The sequence below is a fragment of the Micropterus salmoides genome, unplaced genomic scaffold, assembly GCF_014851395.1.
Source record: "Micropterus salmoides isolate LMB-PRFRI ecotype aquatic unplaced genomic scaffold, ASM1485139v1 Ms_hic_scaffold_15, whole genome shotgun sequence".
In the NCBI taxonomy this organism is placed as follows: domain Eukaryota; kingdom Metazoa; phylum Chordata; class Actinopteri; order Centrarchiformes; family Centrarchidae; genus Micropterus; species Micropterus salmoides.
The window spans coordinates 20,594,225-20,618,842 of NW_024040596.1; the positions used below are offsets into that span (position 1 = coordinate 20,594,225).

Below are 24,618 nucleotides of genomic sequence, written 5' to 3' on the forward strand. Positions count from 1 at the left end.
TCTCTGCGGCCTGAAATATAGGCTGGTATAATTAGCCTAAAGTCATTGCCATACTGTGGTCTGATGGTACTTGTTTGTCATTAGCACATTTAACTAGTCATTTGGGTAATGGCTTTCAAGATTGCTTTTGTTTTTACAGAGATATTTTTTATATGTAAATATTGAGACAATTTCCATAATGTGCCCTTTTTATTCATCATAGAATAATTGATGCATCTTTATTGCTGTGTAAACTTTGGTCTTTGAATGACTGTGTATATAGTTATCATCCCCATTTTCTTTATTATTATTGCAGTAGTATCTATTATTAACGTATGTTGTAAAACATTTATGTGTATTATGTTAACATGGAAAGATAGCCGAGAAGCGATTAATCTGAATTATTCCACTTTTTCTCTAATGGATGGCAGTGTAAAGCTTTAGTGTTATTGGACACCAATTTTAAAGGGGAGCTCAGTGGTGGGAATTGCTGATTGCCGAATGAACAGCAGCAGGTTTTGAGTTTTGAGCCAGAGCTTTAGAAGTTTCCCCTGTGAATATCTCACTCATAATATGCATCATTGAGTAACCAACGACCTCTTCATGTGTCTCAGGCCTGGAACTCCCCTTCATGATGATGCCACACCCCCTGATCCCAGTCAGCCTGCCCCCAGCCTCTGTCACCATGGCGATGAGCCAGATGAACCACCTCAGCACCATTGCAAACATGGCCGCTGCAGCACAGGGCCAGAGTCTGCCCTCCAGAATGGTCACCTCTGTTATAAAGGTAAATTTATAAACTAAACTAAAGCAGCAATGTCACATTACCAGGTGGTTTAAGTATAACCTCCTGTGGTGTTATGTTTCCATCTGTATTGGATATTTATTTTGTCTGTGTGTGTCTGTGTGTTTTTTGTCACTGCTGGGGTTTCAGGAACGTGTGCCGGACAGTCCTTCCCCTGCTCCCTCCTTAGAAGACAACAGGAGGCCCGGCAGTCACCCGTCGTCCCACCGCAGCAGCAGTGTGTCCAGCTCCCCAGCCCACACAGAAAGCTCGTCAGACAGGATACGTACGTCTCTTTATAAGAGAACACAGATAAATGGTGAAGAAAAAAAGCAGAATGAGCTGTGCAGAATGTTGTCGTTTTTGTCTAATTTACAAAGACTGAGTATAAAAACTACTTCTTAGTAACGTTCCCAACATCACCCTCTCTCCAGCGGCACACCACAATGGCCTGTCCATGAACCATGCCCTGCTAGGCCTGTCCCCCAACATCCCGCCTGGGCCTAAAGAGGGAGACCTGGCCCACGACATGAGCCATGAAGTAAAGAGGATGCACACTGACAAAGGTGAGTCAGGTTTCATTTTTAAAAAAAGTTTCATAGAGTGGTCAGAGATGCATGACAAGGATTTTCCAAATACGCCCTCAGAAAATGACAGATGTTATGAGAAACAAGTGACTGAATGCTGCACGTTGGCTCTACTTGACGGCCTCTGTTCTATAAGCCAATAATAGTTGCATTTCTGAGAATTAAGTCTGATAACAAAAATGAGGGCTCAACAATTTAATGAGAGCAGAACAGGTTTGTGAGTCTGTATCACAAAAACAGCAGACAGGAGGACCAACTATAGTTTCAGTTTCAAGTCTAGTCAATTTTGATAAAATACCCTTTTTGGACCAATTGGAGGGGAATTTTACCACAGAAAATAATCTAGAAGGAAGTGTAGACCCACTAGAAAACATTTTCCATTCCTAGTGTATTTTCTCACCAAAACAAACACATAAGATTTCTAGAACTCTGCTTTAAAGCCTTAAAACTGATAATATAGTTTGAGAAATGCCTTGGACACGATTTGCAGTCAGCCTCTTTATTCTTCCTGCTTCCAATGTATGTTGTAGATTGTGTGACTATAACAGTACTCTTAAACTAGTTAGTCAAAGATATATATGTGTATAAATGTTTGGATGAAATGTTGCGCACATTATGCTTGTTTTTGGATCTCCACAGTAACACTGTGTTTACAGTGTTTTACATTTACTGCACATGTCAGCCCATACATTACACGTGCTGTCATGACATTTAAAGACAACCTCTTGCAATAGAAATCTACAGATAAACTGCATTGGTTTTTACATATTTATGCAAAAATTACCTGCCTTTTTTGAAAGGTTCAAATCACTTGAAACTAATTTTCACAGATTTGTACATTGCCATACACCCATGTCCTCTGCTGTAATAGGACATTGTTCCCCGCAGTTACAGTTAATAGGTGTGGACAGCTCAGAATATTCCGTTAACAGATAGAAAAAAGAAAAAAATGGTCAGAATTATTAAAGAGCTGCTCCGAGTTCTCTTAAGTAATTATAAAAACATTAAACAGTGTGACTACTGAATGTTATCAGAAGAAATAGGTTTATTAAGATTTTCACAAAGATTTTGCACTACTAATTTTTTAAATCAGAATTTTATATACCAATATATTATATATATTTTAATTTAAATAATGTATAGAGCAGTAGACTTGGTCACATGTGATTTTTCCGATCATCCCCATTAACTCTGAACTTGGAGGGGAAAACATTCAAAATTCTGAACCTCAGTTACATTGTCATGAGCAAATGTTTTTATTATTAATTGCTGCCATTATTTCATTAGAGTTTTGCTGTGCTTGTAAAAAAAAAAAAAAGAAAAGAAAAAAAGACAGAAATCTACTACCGTTGCGGATTAAATACAAAATGAAGCAAATAATAGATTTTAGTATTCTCTGTTGGTTTTGAGCTGAGCAGGGGCGGGTTGTGCTGTGCTGTGCTGTGCTGTGCTGGGTGATACAGGGTGGGGTGAGGCTGATAATGATATTAAAACCACTATGGAAATCATTGGGCTGTATGTTCCCTGTTGGCTATGCTGACGTGAAGATCAGTGTTAGACCTTCACTCACAGGGTGTGAAGCAGTGAATAGTAATAATTAGCGGGATCATGAGCTGAATTTATGGGTCACAAACTGTCTAACTGTCTATGCTGATGTGTATGAGTGGGTGTGGGTGCGGGGTGTGTGAATGTGTGTGACAAAAAGAGAGCAAACAGAGCAACACAGAGAAAGGAGGAGGTTGAACCAAAGATCCACATACTAAATCAACTGAATGTTTCCTCAGTAGCAGAAATCTGACTTCTTAACTGAAGTGCCTCCTCCATACTCAGATAATCAACACAAATGGACTGTAATTTCTTCGCAATGTTAGAGGAGAAAGCAAATGACCCAGCAATCCACACCAATATTCTCGCTAGTTGACCCACACACATCTACCCACAAACATGCGCTGTATTATCTTTGAGATTGTCAATTCCTAATATGTCACTGGACTTGATTAGGATTCTGAGCTCTCCAGTGTGTGCACCAGAGGTCTCGGGCTGTGGAAAACATTTTTATAAAATAACCCATTAATGCAGAGGAGTGCAACTAAATTAGTTACCAATTTGCTGAGCATGAATTAATGAAGAGAGCTTCTCCCGGCTCCCACAGTTGTAATTTTCATAATAACCCCAGACCTTTATTTGGCAGGTTGTTTAGTTTTTTCGTTTGAAGGTTTTCATTAGTCTAATGAGGACTGTGCAAGGGCGAGCAGTCAGCACAATTTACATGAGGAAGCTATCATAATAAATGAGGCAATTTGAATAACATGCACAGGTTTATGCAGCGAGATAAGAGAGATTGTAGCAGCCAGATTCAGAGGTAACCAATACATTAGAACCAACTAATAACCAAAGTAATTCCAATAAAAGCTTTAAGTGAAGGGAATAAAATTAATGATAGATATATTGAACTGTAATGATATGATACATGATGCATTAGATTAATAAAATAAATGTGTTCCATTGTTAAAGAGGGGAGAGGCCTCACCATCCGAAGCTTTGTTTATGGTGAGCATTTTAATTAGGCTTGTTCATCGCATCAGTTTGTTTAGATAAATGAGATAACATTCCAATGGTTTAATGATATCTCTCCACTTGTTTGATCTTTATGATCCTGGCAGAGCATTAAATTAATCTCTTGCAATGCAGTCTTAGAACAGAGCACAGTGGGCGCAGAGGAAGGATGCAGTGCCCTGGCTCATATGGAGGCTATTTAAATAGCTAGACACCTCAGAGACAGCCACTATAATGTCACATCACTCATATCCTATGAACATGTCTCATCTTTTTCATGTCATCTCTGCTGATGAAGGACAAAGCCTGTTTGTTGTTGCCTAAAAAAGATTGTTTCCAAAGTTGTGTCACCCAGTGCAGAGTAACCAGATGGTTAATTTTTTTTGGGGGTGGGGGGGGGAGGGGCTGTTGCTTGAACTCAATAATTTTTTGTCCAGATTTTGCCAAAGAAAAAAGGGGGAGATTAGATGATGTGTAAGAAAAAAGGCTAGTAGAGTCTCACATGTGACTAATTGAATTGCTTCAAACAGAAAGTCTGTGGTGATAGCTTCCGACAAGCCTCTGTCTCGTGAAACAGCAGGTAGCTGACAAACAAGGGGAAATTTGAAAAGGTACGGAAGCCTTTGGCTGTAAACTCACTCTGGACATCAAACACTTGACATCATCTTATTTCCATGGGGAAAAGGGTGTTTGAAACACAAGCCATATGTATGTACGTCGAAGTATAAGAGTTTTCTGTAAATACCATGTGGCAGTTTAAGCATTTTGCCAACGACCAATTTCACCACTTTACCTCAGCCCTCCCACTGCGCTTAAACATGCCACATCACTTTTATGCCGAGCTAAAATGTCTGACAGTAGTGTCAGAGGCAACTACGGTATGTAAACTGATTCTGTAAACCATATTTTAAAAGTGGGTGATTCACTGGTAATGTGATATTGGCACTTCCCTGGTAAACATTATATATCCTTGTTGACATAACGGGAGATGCACTCTTCCCAAGCATTAATGGATGCTTGTGGTGTATTATGTCACCTAGAGGTGCATCCTTTCATACTTACTATCAACTGGGCAATCGTTGATGCATCGAGCACTGGTGTGACCACAATAGACAAAGCTGATTTGCCACGCCTTTTCTTTGTCAGGATGCTGTCTAGATGTCCAGTTGATGTGCTTAGGGCTGGGGTACTGTGCACTGTCTGCAGTCCCAGTTTACTGCCTGAATGATGAAGTGGAGCAGGTCCCAGTGTCACAGTCTATTACATAGAGCTGCTTTGGGCAAGGACCTGTGGACGCTGATGGGCTCATGTGGAGGGGGGGGGTGTAGTTTGAAAAAAAGATGAAAAAGACAAAAAAAGTGATTTGATGCCTTTGTAGTCTTTGTTCTGTTCCTTCTTTGCATAAGCATTTGCAGCGATAAAAAAGAAGTCAGGGTACTTCGGGTCAGGCAAAAGTTTCAGGATCAGTTTTATGCTCTTTTTGCGGTGTAAATATTTCACTGACATTGATGGTATCCCCCATACAGTATCATTAAAAGTTCGATATGTTCAGTGTAAGCTCCTTCTCTTCATCTTTCTGACTTTAATGCATGGTGTTTTGTTCAGTCCTCCCGATGTCCTTGGCGTTGCAAGCTTCAAACACATGCTGACTACCTGACTTTCCCTAAGTCAGGAGGCAAGATCATTAGCCATCACAACCCCGAAATGTGACTTGGCAGACAATAATGCTTTATGATCAAACAACTTGTCAGTGCGTCCTGTTGAAATGAAAGAGTGCAAAAAAATAATTCAATAGAGGATCAATCAAATTTCCCCAGCCCATGTGAGAGAGATTGCTGATGGTGCAGAGAGGGGCTATTCCTTGAGGACATGGGAGTTCATTTGGATATTTGTTCTCCCCCTCATGAATGTTCCATTGCGTGACACCATCTCCTGCTAATCACATTTCACTGAAAAGGGGGGATGCTTTTAGGGACGTTGAAAAGAGAGAGGTTCTTTTTAATCTTTGAAATGCCTCAAAAGTGACAGAATGCTTTCTCCTGCCAAGACGTGAGCCTCGGATGGGGAGATAAATATGCTGTGGTCAGCTAAGTGTATCTAGTGAGCAGAGAGGCAAATTTAATAATGCATTATCATTCACTGGCGAAGGTGAAATCTCCCTGTCCATCAGAAGGCTGAGGCCTGTTTCATGTTACCCTTCACTGCAAATGAACAAGTGCTTTACTCAGCCATACCAGAGATGCACAGTAGGCACCAGTGCTCTACTATATATGCTGCTCTGGACTGTCAGGAAAACAGGTCTGTAATCAAAGCAATCATCTATCTGTCTTGACTGGAGACATTAATGATCACAGTCCTTATTCCTGATAAAATGTTTTGAACAATAACCTTCTTTTTTTCTCTCTTTGCTCTGAGAACACAAGGTGCGTTTTACATATCTGAGCATCTGCTATTATGCAGATTATGGGAACATATTTACCCGGATGCCCTTGGACAACAGCATTAAACAATTATGAAGATTATGTACAATGCAGAAAATTTGTGATTCAAAACAATTCGTTGCTTAGCAGTGGCAACTGTTGCAGACAGATAAGGTTGACCCTGAATATGTATTTCTGTAGTTTTGGAGACATTCTGTGAGGTTGTTTGTATAATTTAATATTTACATGTAAACAGTAATTAAGTGATGCTGCCGACATGCCAGGGCCAGGCTCTGCCAAGGTAAACACCAGCCCTAGTAGTTTGCCACAGTCCATCATGTTTACAGACTTGCAGAGCCGAGTGCTGTTTGTGTGCTCTTCCTTGGCAAAGCCCATAAAACACAGCCAATTGGATGCCGAGTGTTGAACACAGTCACTCTTATCGTCTGGCAGTCTACTCGCTGACTTGAGGACATTGTGAGTCAAACCTTTAATTTTCACTCTGCGATAATTACGCTGCTATACTTGAGCTTTTATATCCTTTCACTGTGAAAGTAAATCATTCCTAATAAAGAGAGGAAGAATAGGGGGCGGAGGGAAAAGTGCTTGAGGACTAATTCTCTTCACTCCCTCTCTCTCTGCGCTCTATTCTGCTTTTTGAAAGCCTTTCTCTGAGTATTCCAGTCACCTTGACTTTGCAGCTGCAGCCTTACAGTATGTTGCTTATCCCGCCTAACCCCAGCCTGTCAATTAGGTGTTTAAAAATTAATCTCTTTAACTGGAAATACCATGCCAGCTTTCTTCCGTCTGTAAATGAAGTGTTATTAATTCACACAGCGCAAAGCCAGTGTTATGAATAATGTTAGCAAAACAGATTTCCACACGTTTAACACGTCGCTCCTATTAAAACCCCTTAAGTATTTTTATAACTGTGAAACCAGGACTGCTAATGGATTTGCATCCATTTTTGAGTTTCTATACGAGGCAGCCACGGAGCAAGTGCTCCTAAGCCAGGCCTTCTAAAGTTTACATTTCCCATTTCCTCTTTTGTTTCTTCATCTTCATTTAAAAGCAGCTCAGTATATCCAGTCTGGATTAGCGCCAGCCATCGTCAACGCTCGTTCAGCAGCAACAGAACGGCATCGCCTCTCCCTGTAGGATTGCAATGACACCAATGTGTCTCCCTGTCCCCCCTCCACTCCCAAACACAGCAAAGCTCTGATATAGCAGCAGGCTATCTGGCCAACCACACCAAGCTAATACTTGTTCCATTAAAACCTGGTGATTATGGGGGATTTCCTCTCTGTTTGTTTGTTTGAATACTTAATTATCAATATGTAATTGGCATGTGTATTGTGATGTTGGGTGCGTATTCGGTGGCATATTTTACTGGAATGCACATTGCTATCGGGTAGAAACAGGACTCCCCAGTCACTGTCTAAGTTAAGCTGCATGAGAAGTTGCTCTAATGAATTAATAAATGCTAAACAAGGGAGAACTAAACAAAGAGTGAGAAATAAATGGCTTGATGATTAGTGGGTCAGAGAGATTAGTGGGGTATACAGTACAAATGATCCCCTTCTGAAATGGGAATGATTCAGGCAAAATACCCAATCAATAGTTTGGGCCAATTTAATCTCTGGGATTCATCTGTCAATAAATGGACCCGGTCAACAGAGGTCATATGCAAAGACAATCTAAACACCTTCAAAGTGCCTCACTATAGTGTCCTTCTTCGACTATTATCTTCTTGACAGTTTGGGCTCATAGTCAATAGATGAATTACACAAATCTATTCAAGTCTGCCTGACTGTCATTTCCTTTTTGGAGCCACAAGTTTATTCGTGCGCCTCCAACCCGAGCCAAACCTTCCTGGTTTAACTAAAAACTAAGGTCATGGATTTAGCACTATGATCTCTAACCTTTAATCACCTTGCCCCACTCAGTTTCGCCCATTCTGACTGATCGTCGCTCTACCAAATGCCATTTTGTCTCCACTACTGTTCGTTTTAAGAGCTCATTTGAAGGTGCGCGCTGGCAGAAACAAAAGTCCTGTGTGCTTTTATGCAGTCATCACAGTCAGCCAAGCCTGTAATCCTCAGAGGTCCGATAATGACATAGCCCCTGCATTTATTACATGGAGGAGAGGAGAGAGGGAAAACGCTGACTTTGAACAAATGAACACTCTGACCTTTATGCAATAAATATGACATGGGCCGCATAAAAAGACAAGATATCTTCCTCCTGAATGGAAGTCAACACAGATTGTGCTCCCTTGCCTCTTGCTCTCTCTGTTTCCATTTCTCTTTTCCTCTCTCTCTCTCTCTCTCTTGCTGTTTTTTTCTTTCCCTCTTTTTCCAGCTAACGGTTAAACAAATTATGAAATTGATTTTAATTGTTTGCAGCATAATATTGCAATCTATACTCTAAAGGCACATTTTGTAGTTCATAATTTTTTCTGCTGTGGTAGTATTATAATGTACATTGCAGAATATTGTAGACAATCATCTGTCAGTTTTGTAATCTTCAGGCATGATTAGATACTTAAATGTTATCATTAGCGAGCAATAACAAAAAATTCTTTATCCACACCAGGAAAAAGACAGTTTTAACAGAGAGAATAAACCTTTCACTGTGTCTTTTGTAATCTCAGCGCAATCCCAATTGAGCATCGCGATTGTCTTCTTTTGTCACCTCAGACCGCCTCTCTGACAGTAAAGGATTTATGGTTATTTCCTACATGCAGCCTGTCCATCTGTGGCTCTATCTTCATATGGCCTTGAGAATACGATTCAATTTATTAAGGCAAAGCAATGGACTCATTACTTTAAAAAGGTGGCAAGAGAGAGAGTGGGAGAGAGGGAGAAGTGACACACTGAATTGGTTATTAATGGAAAGGCACAGCCATAGGGCAGTTGAAATTTAATGATATCCTACAAGAAAATATGAGGGTGTCACTCTCCAAAAAGTCATGCTAAATGTCAACATTTTAGGGTCCCGGTGCTAATTTTATGCCTGTGCACAGTAATGTTTTGGAGAGCATTTAGGAAACACGGCCGAGTGGCCAGCCTGATTATCCCGCTCACCTTCTCTCCTCTCTCCAAATGGGTTTGTGCAGCAAGCGATTTCATCTCTAAGTGAAGGGAACATTAGGGAGGGGAGAAAGAGAGAGCGATAGAGGAAAACACGCGGTTTGATTTTCATGCTGTGATAAGAGAGTGGGAGCCAAATGTTACCTGTTAATCTAGCCCAAACCGACCGGGGCTCTTGACTTTGTCCCCCAGCAGGGATGGGGCAAACACTCATTTTCCTCTCTCCGTGATGAAAAGGAAATTAGCTTAAATGTGATGAGGGCACATTAGTGTGTGTGCCATGCGTGTATGTAATGAGTGTGTATGCGTTTGAGAGTTTTTGTTTGCAGACATCTGAGTTCATGTGTGTTTTCTCTTTCTTCACAGTGTATACAGTACATTGCGCACACATATGCACAGCATATGCATGTGATAGTCATTCCAAAGGAATTTGTCTTGTATGGATCATCACACACAATTTCACATTATGTCCTGCAGGTTCTTACTTACTTTAAGAAAGGTGTGCCTACAAGTGAATCTAACCCTCCAGTAGTTAGGTTATTTGCTGTTATATAAAATGTTTCTTTCTAGATGCTGTGAATAAAACAATTTTAGCCTTTCTTAACACTTGGAAACCTGCTTTTACAAGTGTGGAGTTATGAGTGAAATTATAATTTGAATGTAAGAGTCAGAAAAAAACATCTATAGTTGTTAAAATAAGCATATTACATACTCTAGTACCTGTTTACAACTATCATACAGTGAAAGCTGAATTTATTTTGCCTGAAAGACCCTCCAGAGTGCAGACATCATTTGCAAGATAAGCTAGGCTCATGTATTTTTAAAGGGCTCAAATTGCGTGCAACTACTTTTCTGCCCAGCTCTGCATCACTGCATGTATACCAGAAGACAGATTTTTCCCTTGACAAGATTTTCCAAATCCAGCCCTTTAAGTGCAGGTGGAATAATGCTGTGTTGGCTGCTAATGGTTGTCCGAGAGGTCATAACTACTCCATTTGAAGGAGGCTGGGTTCTCCGCAGCCCTGGCAGGTCAAATCAGATGTAATTGTGCAGTGGAAAGCATTGCCTTGCTTAGTGTTGGCTGTGCTGACAACCTCCAGGTTTAGCATTCAGTTCTCCTGCTGGGAGGAACACAGGTTTGCAAGGACAAAGGCTTCACCTGTCAATATATCACACTGACTGGCCAGCCAAATGTACCTCTGCTCTCTGTCTCTCTTTTCCCCTCTCTCTCCTATCTCTCTTCCTCTCTGTCAGTCTTTCATTCTCTGCACACCCATTCTATTCCAGCCTCCTCTTCCTCAGACTCTGCTTCACCTATCCATCCATCCATCCATCTTCTGTCTTCAACCATCTATCTCTCATTCCTGGCATCCTTCTCGCCCTGTCTCTCTCTCTCCCTCTCTCTCTCTCTTTGTGTGTCTTTCTGTGTCTTCCTCTCCTCCCGCTCACACTGCCTCCGTGTGAGGACTCAGCTGAAATGTCCTGAGGGACCCAGTTTCAAACACAGGAACCAGAAACATATGGCACATTTTCAACTCCCAAGGTCAATTACAGCTATTTATCCAGAGATTGCAGCTAAATTTCCCAAGGTTTCTTCTAGATTTACCACAGATTGCAATGTGTGTCTGTCACATTTTAAATCAGGCCAGTTTCCTCTGCTTCTCTCCGCTCCCTCCCTGTGACTTTCCATCAAGTATTTCAAAGGCTTTCAAGTGGGTTTTAGACATGTTTTATCTCTGGTTATCATGTGCCCCATCTTTTTTTGCCTCAGCTTTGCTAGGTCCAAGTGCCGATTGCAACACAAATCTAATAACATGTAAATTGGAGATAAGCCCAGATCCCTCCAAGTGATATTTTTTACATTCATAGTTTGTCAAGTCAATTCCTGGGTCCCTGTTTTAGCAACACAACACATGAGGAGTGAGAAAATTAACTGGATAGGTGATTCATCATTGCTAGCACACTGTCAAGGACTCCCTCTGCAGCTATTGAGAGCAGGGTGGAGGAGGAGGACGGAGAAAAGGGGTGGGGGCGGGGGGGGTTGTTTTAAATTATGGCATTTCATTCAGAATGCATTGTATTTACAGCGTCCCATTTTTATTTGTGGCTCCTATTATCCGCCGAAACAGTTGTGCATGAAATGTTATTTGTGACAGGGGTGACCTGCGAGTGTTTTTCCACACAGTATTTCATAGTCGGGGGCCTTAACTGTACCTTTAGCGTACGGTAAGCACAAGAGGCTGTCACAGCTGCTGTTGGCAGCCTTGCTTGTGGAGAAATATCACCTGGAAACAGAGTACTCCATTCCACCGGCCCCCATCACTCCAACGCCTGTCGCTGTAATTAAGTTGAAGTCAATGATTCTGGAGCGATGGTGAGAAATAAACATGCAAACACATGCCAGCATTTGCAGCCAGGCACAGAGAAAAAGAGGGGGGAGTTTGGGGGGTGTGGGAGGGAGGGGGGTGTGGGGGGTGGACATTGTTAGAAGCACAGAAACCACAGATCTAGATCACGTTCCACTGGAATTTACATTTGAGTTTCATTAAGCCTGTTTTGATTATTTTGATTAAATTAGTCACTTATTAGCTTCCCATTTCTTTTTTTTTTAAATGCCTGTATTTATGCATAGCTCTTGGTGGAAATGTTATCTGACAAGGAGTGCTGTACAGTAGTTGGATACTGTCGAACAAAACACGCTGTTTGCTTTTCCCAGAGCATGACAGGTTGTTTCCCCTGCAACAAAGCCATCAAATATTCTGTGTGATCCAACATTGTGTTGGAGGGGAGGCCTGCTGAGTGGGAAGCCGGAGTTTGTTAAAGCAATGATTTATGATTAATGCCAACACTAAATAAGGGACAAAGTGCCTACAGTACAAATCAATTACAAAGCTACAACAGCAGACCTTTCCCCGAGGTCTACTAACGTCTCTAGTTGTTATGGTGATTTTATTGGAGGTGGGTGATGCATGCATATAATGCACGCAATACATCTATATCAACCTAAGCTGGAGCCAAGTGCAATGCTTTTGATCTTTGATTAGTTATTTTATTGAGATAAAATAGGACTTTCATGTTGTGCCACTGTATAAGGAGAGTGCATTTTATATCTCCACCCAGAAGCCCACCTCAAAAGGCAGACAGAACTGCACCAAACAAAACAAATTACCACAGGAGTGGCTTCTTAAAAGTAGGCAATTCATTATTTTTATGAAGTCAAATTATAAACAAATTTTAATCCATTAGGCAACCATCCATTCTAATTAATCAACAGGAGTGAACTCCATCTGAAAAAGGAGAAAGGTTGTTTACTCTCTCCACGGACCAGCGGTGCATATTTCACCATCTTCCCCGGTCAGAAAAAAAAGAAGAAAAAAAACCTTCAAATTACAAACCTAAACTGTGAATGCTAACACTCGACTTTTGGCGCAGAGATGCTTCCAGGGCATTTGCAGATGCTTGAAATAATCTCCAATGTTTTTGCTCAATCTGCTCTGAGGATGGGTGAAATAAATACTTTAAACTAATTAATGTAAGACCAGCTGTTCCCAGCACTTGGCTAGCGTTGGTGAATATTGATGGGAGGGAGAGGCAGGGCTGTTCAGCTCTACTCGCTGTTTGTACAAGATTCAGCCTGCCACATAAACAGATATGAATACTGGATGAGAGCAGAGAGGTGCTGTGCACAACACAGCCAGGGTTCCACATTACAAATAAAACTTTCCCCCTCTTTCATTAAATTAACAATTAAACAGCTGATGGTGCAGACTTCCTGTGGAGAGCTTTTCAGACTGGATGTGTTTAATAAACTGTCTCACTGCAAAATGGTAGCACTTACAAATTGTTGGCTTAATAAAAGCTCAGTGGACAAAAACATGTGGCAGATCTGCAACAAACGGCAGCGTCCATACAGTTTTAGTCTGACCAGGCTGCATCTGTGTCTGCTGGTTTTCCTCCTGCTTTCTCTCCCTCTTCTGCTCCTCTTTCCTCCTCTGAGGCCTGGTGGAGAGGCTGGACAGCAGATGGCAGGGCCCTACCCCTCTGCTGGTGATGAATGGAGGATGATGTCATCTTAGGTTTGACAGGCACCCGTGCATGCATACACAAAGGGAGCCGGACCGTGGGTCTGCTTCTGATTTTGGAGTCCACATGACATCTCTTAAATGGGGGAAGCTGGATTTATGTCGCAGTTGATATTGTTTAACTCCACACTCGGGCCTTGAGAAGAAGCAACACAAAGGAATCTCCAAGGGACCAGTCAGTCCATTATATTTGTGAGAGGAGGGGAGAGATGGGATTGGCTGCTGGAGATCAATACAGACCCAGTCATAGCTACTGGTCAGATCAAGTCAGGATCAATATGTGTCAGCATCACCAAAAACTACTCACATAGTGAACCACTTAGCTTGTTTTCAAGTTTCACAATGATTCATTTTCATTGCTATTATTTTTCTTTGCAGAGGACAACTCAATGTGCACCCCAACAGCGAGAGATACCTACGAGAGGTTGTCACTGGCTGGACAGGCCCTTCCTCCTGGCTTCCCCTCACCATTTCTCTTCCCGGATGGTTTGTCGTCAATAGAGACTCTCCTCACCAACATACAGGTATTGCCCGCTGACAAAGCTGTGCCCTCATAACAAGATAGAGTTAACACATTTTTACTTGCTTAAAAACACACAGTTAGTAGCAGGAACTTATACAGTAAAGGATCTCTGCACAGTCCCTTTAACCTCATTTAGCCAAGCCAGTTCACAAATACTGAATGTTTTAAGCTTCTGTGTGTGAAATTGTGCAAAAATATGATTGGGCCATATATAGAAATTATTCTGATGCTACAAGTGCTTGTTATAGAAAAAGGAGACAGTTGCAGTGCTGCCTGTGTGTCTGTCACAGTGTCTTTGTTTTAACCACTTGAGGGTGCCAAAGTGGAACATTATCAATTCTTCAAGTTGTTTTAAGAAAATATATTGTCGATATACTTTAGATCAAAACCATCTTCTCCAGAAAAATTACAGCCTTAGTCTTACAATCACCAGGAAGTAGTGTGACTTCCTGACATTAAGTAAGAGTGTTGAGGTCGGGTCGCGTAATTGGGCATACAGAGCATTTGACTGACAGCAGAGACCTGTGTACGTCCTGTCTCTTACCAACATCCTTGCTTTTCTTTAACCATAATGGAGCTTTCCAAACGATCGGCGTAAGATTTTCCAAACAGTACTCAAGAATGGCATGAAAGTTTATTCTGTCTAGACCTTGACAAAAATATCTCAACACAATGAACACTAACTAGCTTTTTCTGAAGCGTTCAACCGCTGTCCTCCTTCACAGCTGAACAAACGCCATCTGCTGAAAAAGACTCCGAGATACGTTTGAAAGCTCCAGAAATGGCTAGCAAGACAATGTTGATTTAAGATATCTTTTTTTTTTTTTTTTGTATGTGTCAAACTTAACCAAGTTGCCTCAACTAACCACACCATCACCATAGTGCGGCAGATCACTCATATGGGTCATTTTAAAATCCACTGACAAATAATTTATTTTGTTGTCTATGAGGACTAAATCAGCAAAAATACTCTATAGAGAACCTATTTGTACCCACAGAAATGTCCAGTCGTTATATCTAAATTTTGTGGGGGTTCCGGATCTCGATAAGCTGAATGACTCAGTCTGTGTTGAAATATAACACTACCATAGTTTCTCTTCAATTTATGGCTTTCCATCCAAAATGATGTTGGTAAAAGTCAATGGCATGATGTAGACTCTCTACAAGAGCTCATTTTTAGTCAAAAAAGTGGACACCATCATCTGTATCCTCCTTATAAATATATACTTATTATGGACATTACAAATCCAGATACACTCATCTGCAAATCTGCATACCTTAACAATACCCATCTCCGCAGAGTGCCATTTAGGCTTCAGCTCAAACACCCTCAGTCAGAAAGATGAATGTATTTGCCTGCTGTCTGAGTGTAATGGTGTGTGTACACCGCTGCCCTTCTCATTGCACTTGTACCATTGGCATCAGAGTCCTGCTTCTCCTTTGGCTCTGTGTGGTAATTAGAACGGCACAAGTAAACCCGTCGCAAGCTCCCAACACTCCACTAAGTCATCTTTGATAATGATCTTGAATATTTATATACAAATCATCAAAATGAAACCAAGCAGAAAATTAAGATAAAGCAACTTAGAATAAATTGGGGTCATAAGAATCAACAATTAGTAAGATATAGTCCAGTGCATTTGATATAATTGCGTGTGGATGGGGAATAATTGTGATGAAAATGGCCGCGGTACTGTACAGCTTTCACATGAGAATGCAGTAGCGTTCAATTCAGGACTGTCAGGAGTGTATTTGGAATGGCAGTAATATAATTGATACATGATAAGATACTTGTCATTCAAATTATTCATTCCTGCTGTGCTGCGCAAGGAGCTTGGAAATGTGCCACAGGGACTAATACTGTATATTTATACCAATCCAGTTACAATTGTCAGCTGTGTATTTAAATGGGAAGATGGAAGAGGAGCTCCATCTTAACCCTTAGTGTGACAGTGCTGAGTGGTGTTTTCTCCTTCAACCTTCTCAATCAAGTAAACGTCGCTTTGGTTCGGTTGAGATAGCTCTCAAGCGTCCGAGCGTCTATCTTCGCTTGTATTTCACAGCTTTGACCAAAAGGGGTCAGGCGCAGGTACCCAGCACTCTCACATTATTGATTATTTGAAAAAACATTATTATTACAAAAACTCTGGTAGATCCATGTTCATGTTTCTAGATCTTGTGGGAGCAGCTAAAAGATAATGACATCTTCACAGATAAAAGGACCAGCAAAGGTGGTAATACGCCTGAAAGGACTCATGTAGCAGCAGTCAGCTTTTGGCCCTGTGCTCTGCTTCACTATTGTGGGCAGCACAAAGAACTGCTGTGACATACTTTCAGTGTGGTTTGCTGTCATTTCATCTTGAAGCTCTTAAATAGCCCACATCACTCTCTTTTCCCCTGCTCCCCCTTTTTTTCTGTATTTCTCTTGAGTGTATATATTCACATGCCTGTGTTTTTGTGTGTGTGTGTGTGTGTGTGTGCGTGTACACGTTTGCAGGGCCTACTCAAGGTGGCAATTGACAACGCACGGGCTCAGGAGAAGCAGGTGCAGCTGGAGAAGACAGAGCTGAAGATGGAGCTGTTCAGAGAGAGAGAGCTCAGGGAGACTCTGGAGAAACAGCTCGCCATGGAGCAGAAGAACAGAGGTACTGCCTGACGACTACCTGGCACTGTATCCTCCCTGTCAGCTGCGTGTGTGTGTGTGTGTGTGTGTGTGTGTGTGGGCATGCGTAAATGTGGATTTTTTCGCAACATTTCAGACTTCACAGGCCTGTGCTCATGTAGACGTGATAGCTCCTGATTGTACATGCACAGCTCTGCGTGTTTCTTATTGAAACACTGACATACAGTAAGCGGCTGTGTTTCTTTGGTTACACATACATTGATCTACTTAGCACCGGCTATCCTGCTCTAAGTCAGTTAACGTAATTGGTAAAACACATTAACTTAGAGAAATTCACTCTCAGTCTCATGTTAAATGCATCAGTTTCATATGCTAACCGTTTATGTTTAATGAGAGAAATTCATGAAAAACATCCCATACATTTTTCAATTTTCTTTAATTCCCTCTAGCAGTTTGTTAAGTCACAGTCAGTTTTTTCTTTTATTAAGGAAGATCTTCATATATTATAAAATATTTAGGTTTAATTGGTTTCCCTTTTTCTATTACAGTATGCTAGATTTTAAAAATGAAGTTATCTTTCTCCTGCTAGAATGCAATAGCTACAATAATCCGATTTCAATCTAAGATAAGGTCTCCACTAATTTGCCCCATAGCTCATTAATTGTCACTGTGCTCTTTTCCCATCCTAGCAATCATTCAGAAGCGTCTGAAGAAGGAGAAGAAGGCCAAGAGGAAACTCCAAGAAGCTCTGGAGTACGAATCCAAGAGGAGAGAGCAGGCTGAGCAGACCCTGAAGCAGCCCTCACCCTCTGACAGCATGCGTTCGCTCAACGGTCAGACGCTCCACAGTGAGACACGCTTACTGTACCTTTCACTTCCAACACATGTGGGTGTTTCAGGCATGGGCAGTTTCTACTGGCACAGATGTGGAAGGTGGGGGGTTGATAGGATTTTTCAGGAGATGAAAGTTGTGTGACGTACATATTGTGAAGTCACAGACTCTATAAGTATAATTATTTTAAAAACAAAGCTAAAACAGTAACTCACATATTTATTTATAGTGACCTTTACATTTGTTGCAGCAATAAATGGGTTAAACTGTTTTGCTCAAAATGTGAACAGTATATTATCTAAAGTGCAACTTTGCAGGTGTTTAAATGTATGTGTTTGCGTTCCATTCTCCTTATGTCCTATAAATGTTTGCATGCTGTGCACTAGGGCTGCAACTAATGATTATTTTCATAATATATTAAACTGTCAATTATGTTCTTTATTAATCGTTTAGTCTGTGAAATGTTGGATAATAATAAAACAAAAGATCGTCAGAGCCCAAGGTGACGTGGTCACATGCCTTGTTTTGTCCAACCAACAGTCCAAAACCCAAAAAGTGTTCAGTTTACAATCATACAAAACAGAAAAACAAGCAGCATTCTTTGCTTTGACAAATGAATCAGTCATCAGAATAGTTGCAGATGAATCAGAAAAAAACCCATCAAAGTCAAAGTCTCACCCAGTGTTAAACCATGTAAGGCATATTTACAGCACATTTCAGTTCACAACATATATTTAAGCGCTAAACTCTCTTGCATACATTTATTGTTAATTACTAGAGTTACTAGCTGGTTTGCACACTTTAGGTTGTGCATACAAAACAATGATGAGCTCATAAAATATGATAAACTGTCAGACTTTCAACTAGCCAGTGTGTAGGGGATTTCATTTGAATAGTTCAGTGAGTAGTGCAGATCTTTTTTTATACATAAAGTCAAAATCTGTGTACATTTTGACCTTTTGACACTTCAGTACATTTTACTACCAACACTGTACTTTTATTTAAGCAAACATATGAATGCAGGGTCACACTTTTAACGGATAATTATTCCAAGGTGTTGAATTGAGGATTCCTCCACCTCTGATAATAAGCACACAGGGAAGCACGGTTCATCCCATGCACACATTCGGTTCCACATTCGGTTCCGGAGATATAGCTTGAAGGCTTAGCCTCTTGTTTTGAATGAACGATGCTGTGAAACTGGCATTGTGATAGGTGTGTGTCAGGGATGTTTAACGGCGGTGATCCCTCTCTTCTCCCAGACTCTCTGACCCCTGAGATGGAGAGTGACCGCAGCAGTGGAAGAACAGATGCTGAAAGGACAATACAAGGTACAGGGGCTCAGATGAGACGATAAATCTCTCTCTCTTTCTCCGGCTCTCACTCTTGCTCTCTTTCTCTTTGTGCCCCCCCCCACCCCACCCCATCTTGCGCACTTTCTCTCTCGCTCTCCCTCACACACACACACACACACACACACACATTGCTTCAGCTTATGAACATTAGTGTTTCTGTGCCTGCTGTTCAGGCATACAGCTCACCATCTGGGCCACAGCACTAGGTCAAGATCATTGGTTTTCTGTTGAAATAATATTGTTCTTTTACTTGACTTTTAGTGGCTGTGATGCTTTTAGGAAAGAGATCTTTGTTGGAACAAAACCCCGTACAATGCAGTAGATAAAACAGTGACACAACGAGGCTAGAAGGTCGCAGAGATAGAATGAAAGAAGTGGTTTGTTTACAGCTCAGGAAGCATTAATGAGTCATAAAACCACAAAAAGCAGTTGAATCCCCCCTTTGATAGTAATAAACGGGGCAAATCAATCCATTTTATGAATAAGCCTTGTACATTTTTAATGGTTTGTTTGTTTCTTAGCCTTGGGGGTGCAGTATGTGTTTGGGGAAGGGCGCTCCAGCGATAACCTCTGTAGACTGTCTGCTATCTGTGTTTACCCAGATGCAAGACACCTTGCAGAGGTTGAATATCCTCATTATTACTCGAACGTCTTCCTTTAATACGCCTCAGCTGCGTCTGCTCAGAACCGCCCTTATCAGTAGGAGAGGTCCCGATTTATCCGGAAAAAATGCTCCATGTAATTTGCTGTGAAAAGTGGAAAATATTCATCTTTGTATGCGAGAATAAGTTGGGCCCCCTTTAACTCTTTAATGTTTGATTAGTCTACTTGAACTGATATTTTGTGAAAGGGCAAAAAGAAAGAAAATTTACTAAGGAGAAGTGATGACTCCTCCTTAATTAAATGTCATTCAGTCACTGCAGGGATCTGAGACAGTTTGATGTCCAAAAAAAGGAAATCCATATGTCATCATTTAAATATAAAGATTACTTCCAGATACAGCATAATTATAGCCCCCTATTTCATACCAAATTAGTATATTTAGCTGCTTTAATTTCTTTACACTTAGATGAAGAGCTTGCCCTTTTGTAGTGTAATTGTATCAAATTCAATGTGTTAAAGCTTTACACTTATAGTGACAGCAGCCATTGTCCTGCTTAAATGTGTAATCTTAGTTGAAATGAATTTGAATTTTTTTTCCCCAAAAAAACATTTTTTATCTCATCCTTGTTAGGAACAGTATGATGTGGCCATAGAGCGTATCATTTTTGCTTTCTCTCAATCACTCTGATCATTGCCTTGAAGAGTGGAATGAAGTGGGGAAACTGAATAACAGGCTGCATTTTGTGTTTTCGTTCAATTAGAGAAGCATTTGTCTGCCACCCATGTCTCCACTGCTCTACTCTGCAAGCCTCGCTGTATAATTAACCTCAAATGGCAAAAAATGATGTTGATAAATTACACTAGCAGAAGGGGAAAAAACAAGCCTATCACTCGCATGAAAGCCGAGAGAAATGTGTGGGTATAACTCCAAACTAAGGGAGGCGAATGGTGAGAGAGAGAGGGGGAAAAAAATAATGAGGGCATAATTTTAGAGAACTAATTATTTCTATTTGTCTTTTGTCACACTTCTCTAATTCTGCGATATTAACACAGTCTGTGTTTATTAATTGCTTTTACAGTGTTTTGAATCGGGTCCAAGAGGGAACGTGGCTCTTTTCACAGGCAGGCAAGCTACTGGGACTGTACCTCGCCAGTACTGCCTGGCAACGGTGCACATGTAAATATCTTCCCCCAGTATCTTCTCTGGTTCCCTCCCGCTTCCCACTCGATGTGTTCGGCAAGTTTACACGACCCTGTGCACAGAGATAAAGTTCTTTGTTGCAAGATTAAACATCAAAACAGTTAAAGTGAAATTAAAATTAAATGAATGAATGTCACTGAAGCAAAAAAGACTGTAATTAATGGATCCCTTAATTGTCTTCATAAAATATTTGCATGGGCATAATTTGCATAATTTACATGTATTAATTAATCTTTCAAAGGAATTTTATGCTGAGAGAAGCCAAAATTCCCTTTGTTTTATTTAGCATCTAATGAAATATTTATTCTCTTTAATGAACTTTTCATCTTGATTTGAATATAAAAATACTGAAGTTTCAACATATTTTAATGAGACGGCCTTTCATCGAACAATGTGTCAAGACGTCACCAATTTTCCCACTCATGTATGTAAAGCAGATGTTTCAACATTTGCACTAATATCGCGCCCCGATTTAAAAATGGATTGGAATTAGTGAGATTTGCTTATCAGACCCCCTCTCTCATTCCCTGTCTTTCATGATAATTTCATCTATTAGAGGTAAACTGCTGCAATATCTAACCTCCTCTCGACAACGTACTGAGAGTGATCATCCGTCAAATAATCAAATTGTCTTCTTTTTCATTAACACCCTTAGAAATTGCTCCAAGTGTGAAGCTGGGCAGGCAGGTAGAGCGTGTGATGTTTCCTCTGCTGTTATTATGAAAGGCGTGTTTTGTGTGTATCAAGTTGTGTATCCCGGCCCACACTCTTAACACTCTCCGGCCCCCTCTTTGGCTGTCTGTTCTTCATAGCGCTGCATTGATGCTGTAATGACTTTTACACAGAACTCGGTGGTTGCTGCTTGAATAGAGGCAGCCAGAGTGCAATGCCTTTGAGACCTACGGCAGTGCTGGGTAATTAGCTTGTGTGTTTGTACACCACCCAGCCCCCCACACACACTTACTGTATACACACACACACACACAACAAGCCTTTGTTGTCTTCACTCTCCACGACAATATATAAAACACCGGCTAAAAGGGAAAACAGAAGTAATTGATAAAATATTAATAATGCAGTCATTTTAAATTTAGCTAAATTCTCACTGGTAAAATAAGCAAAAAGTATTTAATTATAGAAAATAACTTGATGCTTAAAGTGTGATTCCCAGCAGAGGTAGAAGCCCTTTATAATCAGGTGTATTCTCCACGTCTCCGTAGAATAGGAGTCAAGCGTCGTCTCTGATGTCCTGCGCGGCTTGTGTCATGTCCAACAACTTGCGCTGCTAAATGTCTTTGTGTGCGTTTGTCTTTAACATTGAATTATTTAGGCACACTGCCAAAGAGAAGTGTGGTCTCTTAAAGGCATTACTGTAGCGTTCTCCGGCAGAGGAATCGTGAAGGTAATAAACGTCAAACATGCTCCTGAGCAGTGCCTAACAGATGCTTTTACCAGCTCAGCGTCTGAGCAGCACTGCTCGCTCAGGCGAACACTCAGACAAGAGTGTTTGCTGGAAATGGACAAAGCTCGTTAGGTTGGAGGTGTCTGAACATAACGTAACAGTGGAATGTCTGCCATTTTCAATAAACACTATTCCCATGCAGGAAATGTCACTTAGAGAGTGCTTTACATCATGAGTGCAGTATTATGTTCAAACAAGCGCATCAGTAGAGATGTCTTAAACACATGTGGCATACCATTCTGATACTTCCAGTGTGGTTATCATATCTGCTTTAACAGTGTGTGCTTTCCTGGTAATAAAATATGCATATAACAGTGTAATTATATTTGTACCTCCCGACTTATGTACTGTATTAGATCTTAAATACAAAGGTAAATTATTTTATTTATTGTCTTATTTTCTTTCTACCTGACACGAACAAGATGGTCCAATTAATGACATAAATGTTTGTTGCAAGTAATAAAGTAAATTACTGCACATGATACTTAATCATATTCGTCATGGTGCTAACTTAATCTTATCCTTAAATCGGTTTCTGAATCCATAGTAACGCTGGTGAAATTGAAAGACTAGAGGGCAACATTTTGAAGTCACGTTTCATCAACAATCACATCCTGAATAGTGCATTTGCGTCAGCAGGATGTTAGCTGTTGGCTAATCCTTGGCTCCTGTGTGTCCTCTGTTGCAGATGGAAGACTGTTCCTGAAAACCACAGTGATGTACTGATAAGGCCGTGAGGAGCTGGAGGAAATAAAAATTTCAGAAAAAAGGAAGAAAAAAAAGAAAGAAAAGAAAAGAAAACCCATGAAGATTCTCAAGAGCCCTTATCCAGGCTGTTTTAGTAGAGGAAAGAAGTCAAGCTGCTTGTAGGAGTTCAGTGGAAATGCTGTGTTCACCCAAATGCTGGAGGAGGTTGTGTCTGAATGTAGAATAAGAAGTCTTTTTCTCTCAGAGGCCAACATTAAATAGTTTGCTAAAGCAGGTTTTGACTTAGCGGGTTGGCCAACGTGAAGGATAAACATATATATTGAGCACAGTAAAAATGTACCCATGGTACACTGTTGGTAATAACTCGTAAATTCTCAGCACTGAAGATTTTTATACTGTATCTCAGCCAGCGAGAAAGCTTCGAAAAAGAAATTCCACTGAAGTTTTGTTTTTGTATTTCAAATTGAATTTTGAGAAGCTAAAAAATGACACGTGGAGATGAACCTTGTGAAAAAAAGAAATGTGAATCTACCCATGTGCTCATCAAAAGAGAAGACTGATGTTTGATTTTCATGTTTTCTAAATTAGATGAGAATACAATCAAGTTTCCTTTTTACCATTTCTGTATATACAAGATCTGATGATAATGATAGGAAAACTCCCTCTATCGAACCCGAGTGGATTGATAAGGTATGTGTATATAACGTTAAGAGGTATTGTGTATGCAGTAGAGCTATTAGGCAAACAATACCACCATTTATATAAACCTACAGTTTTGTTTTGTTCTATTTCTGAGCCATCATTCTTTCCTATAGCTGCCATTTTGGTGAGAAAGCATGCAGGCATGTAAATGTTTGTCCTGGAATTATGATATTTAATAAATCCTATATTGTGCTGAACAAATACTAGGGTTGACTCACTTAAGCCCAGATGATTTTGAAAACATAATTATCAAACATTTCACATTCAAAATGAAGACTTTTGCTGTCAATAGTACTGTAATCTTTGTAACAGAGGTAATATTTCTTGGGATTTACTGTACATTTTTGTCATGAGACACACTCAGAATCAGCACCTGTCAATGCTTTTTTAAAAGAAAACGATCCAAAATAACTATCAAATTATCAAGTGTGAGCTTGAGAAACAGTTATGACACAACTTTTCGAAACTGAATGCCATTTATTTACATTGTTCAAATCCCTGGTGAACTTACACAAACATACTTTTCTTTTTTTTTTAAGAGTGTTTCGTAATATCCTGATGAGAAGAAAAAAAAACTCATTTTAAGTTAAAAATATTCCTGTTGCTTTCCCAGAAGACTTTCGGATTTCGGTGCTGAGACACCTGTGTATATTCCCTAGACATAAGCTGATGTCAGTCCTTTAACTGCAAAACAGTTTAGACCTTATGTGTTACAATCAGGAGGAGGAGTGTCCCAGGTCCACAATGTGTTTGTTCTTTTTGTTCTCAATGGAGTGTCTAGGTCTGTCGTCACTGATAACTTATATAGCTTCTCGAATCATCTCTTCATTGTACTTCAAATTCAAATAAAGTTAACATGTTGATGATAAAATGTGTTGCCCGAGGTCTTGAACACACTTCTCTGTTCCACGACGCCCGGTGTTTTGAGGTGGAATTCAAACACTGGTTTAATATAGGAAAGGCCACTAATACATAAAAATGTAGATCATCACAGCTGAGACAGCCAAACATAACAGCTCAAGATGATCTGATAATAATGTAAGCAAGTGTTGGGGGGGCAGCTCCTTTATTTTGTTTTGCGATTCTCTTGTTGTTTTTGGCGTATTCGT

The 24,618-nt window shown here is 40.4% G+C and overlaps 1 protein-coding gene across 10 annotated transcripts in view; it reads left to right on the forward strand.

Annotated features, from left to right (window-relative positions):
- Positions 1-24,380, forward strand: part of dachd (dachshund d) — a 110,149-nt gene extending 85,769 nt beyond the window's left edge. For 2 of the 10 annotated variants that reach the window (XM_038720969.1, XM_038720968.1), the window contains 8 exons: positions 594-766; positions 896-1,082; positions 1,198-1,329; positions 13,879-14,024; positions 16,521-16,668; positions 17,336-17,494; positions 18,741-18,809; positions 22,788-24,380. In XM_038720969.1, coding sequence (XP_038576897.1) covers positions 594-766; positions 896-1,082; positions 1,198-1,329; positions 13,879-14,024; positions 16,521-16,668; positions 17,336-17,494; positions 18,741-18,809; positions 22,788-22,825 — 1,052 coding nt within the window. In that variant the 3' untranslated portion in view covers positions 22,826-24,380. Of the gene's footprint in view, positions 1-593; positions 767-895; positions 1,083-1,197; positions 1,330-13,878; positions 14,025-16,520; positions 16,669-17,335; positions 17,533-18,740; positions 18,810-22,787 lie in introns of all 10 variants that reach the window. The other 8 variants (XR_005444689.1, XM_038720974.1, XM_038720972.1 and 5 more) reach the window with 8 other exon arrangements.
- Positions 24,381-24,618: the final 238 nt, after the last annotated feature.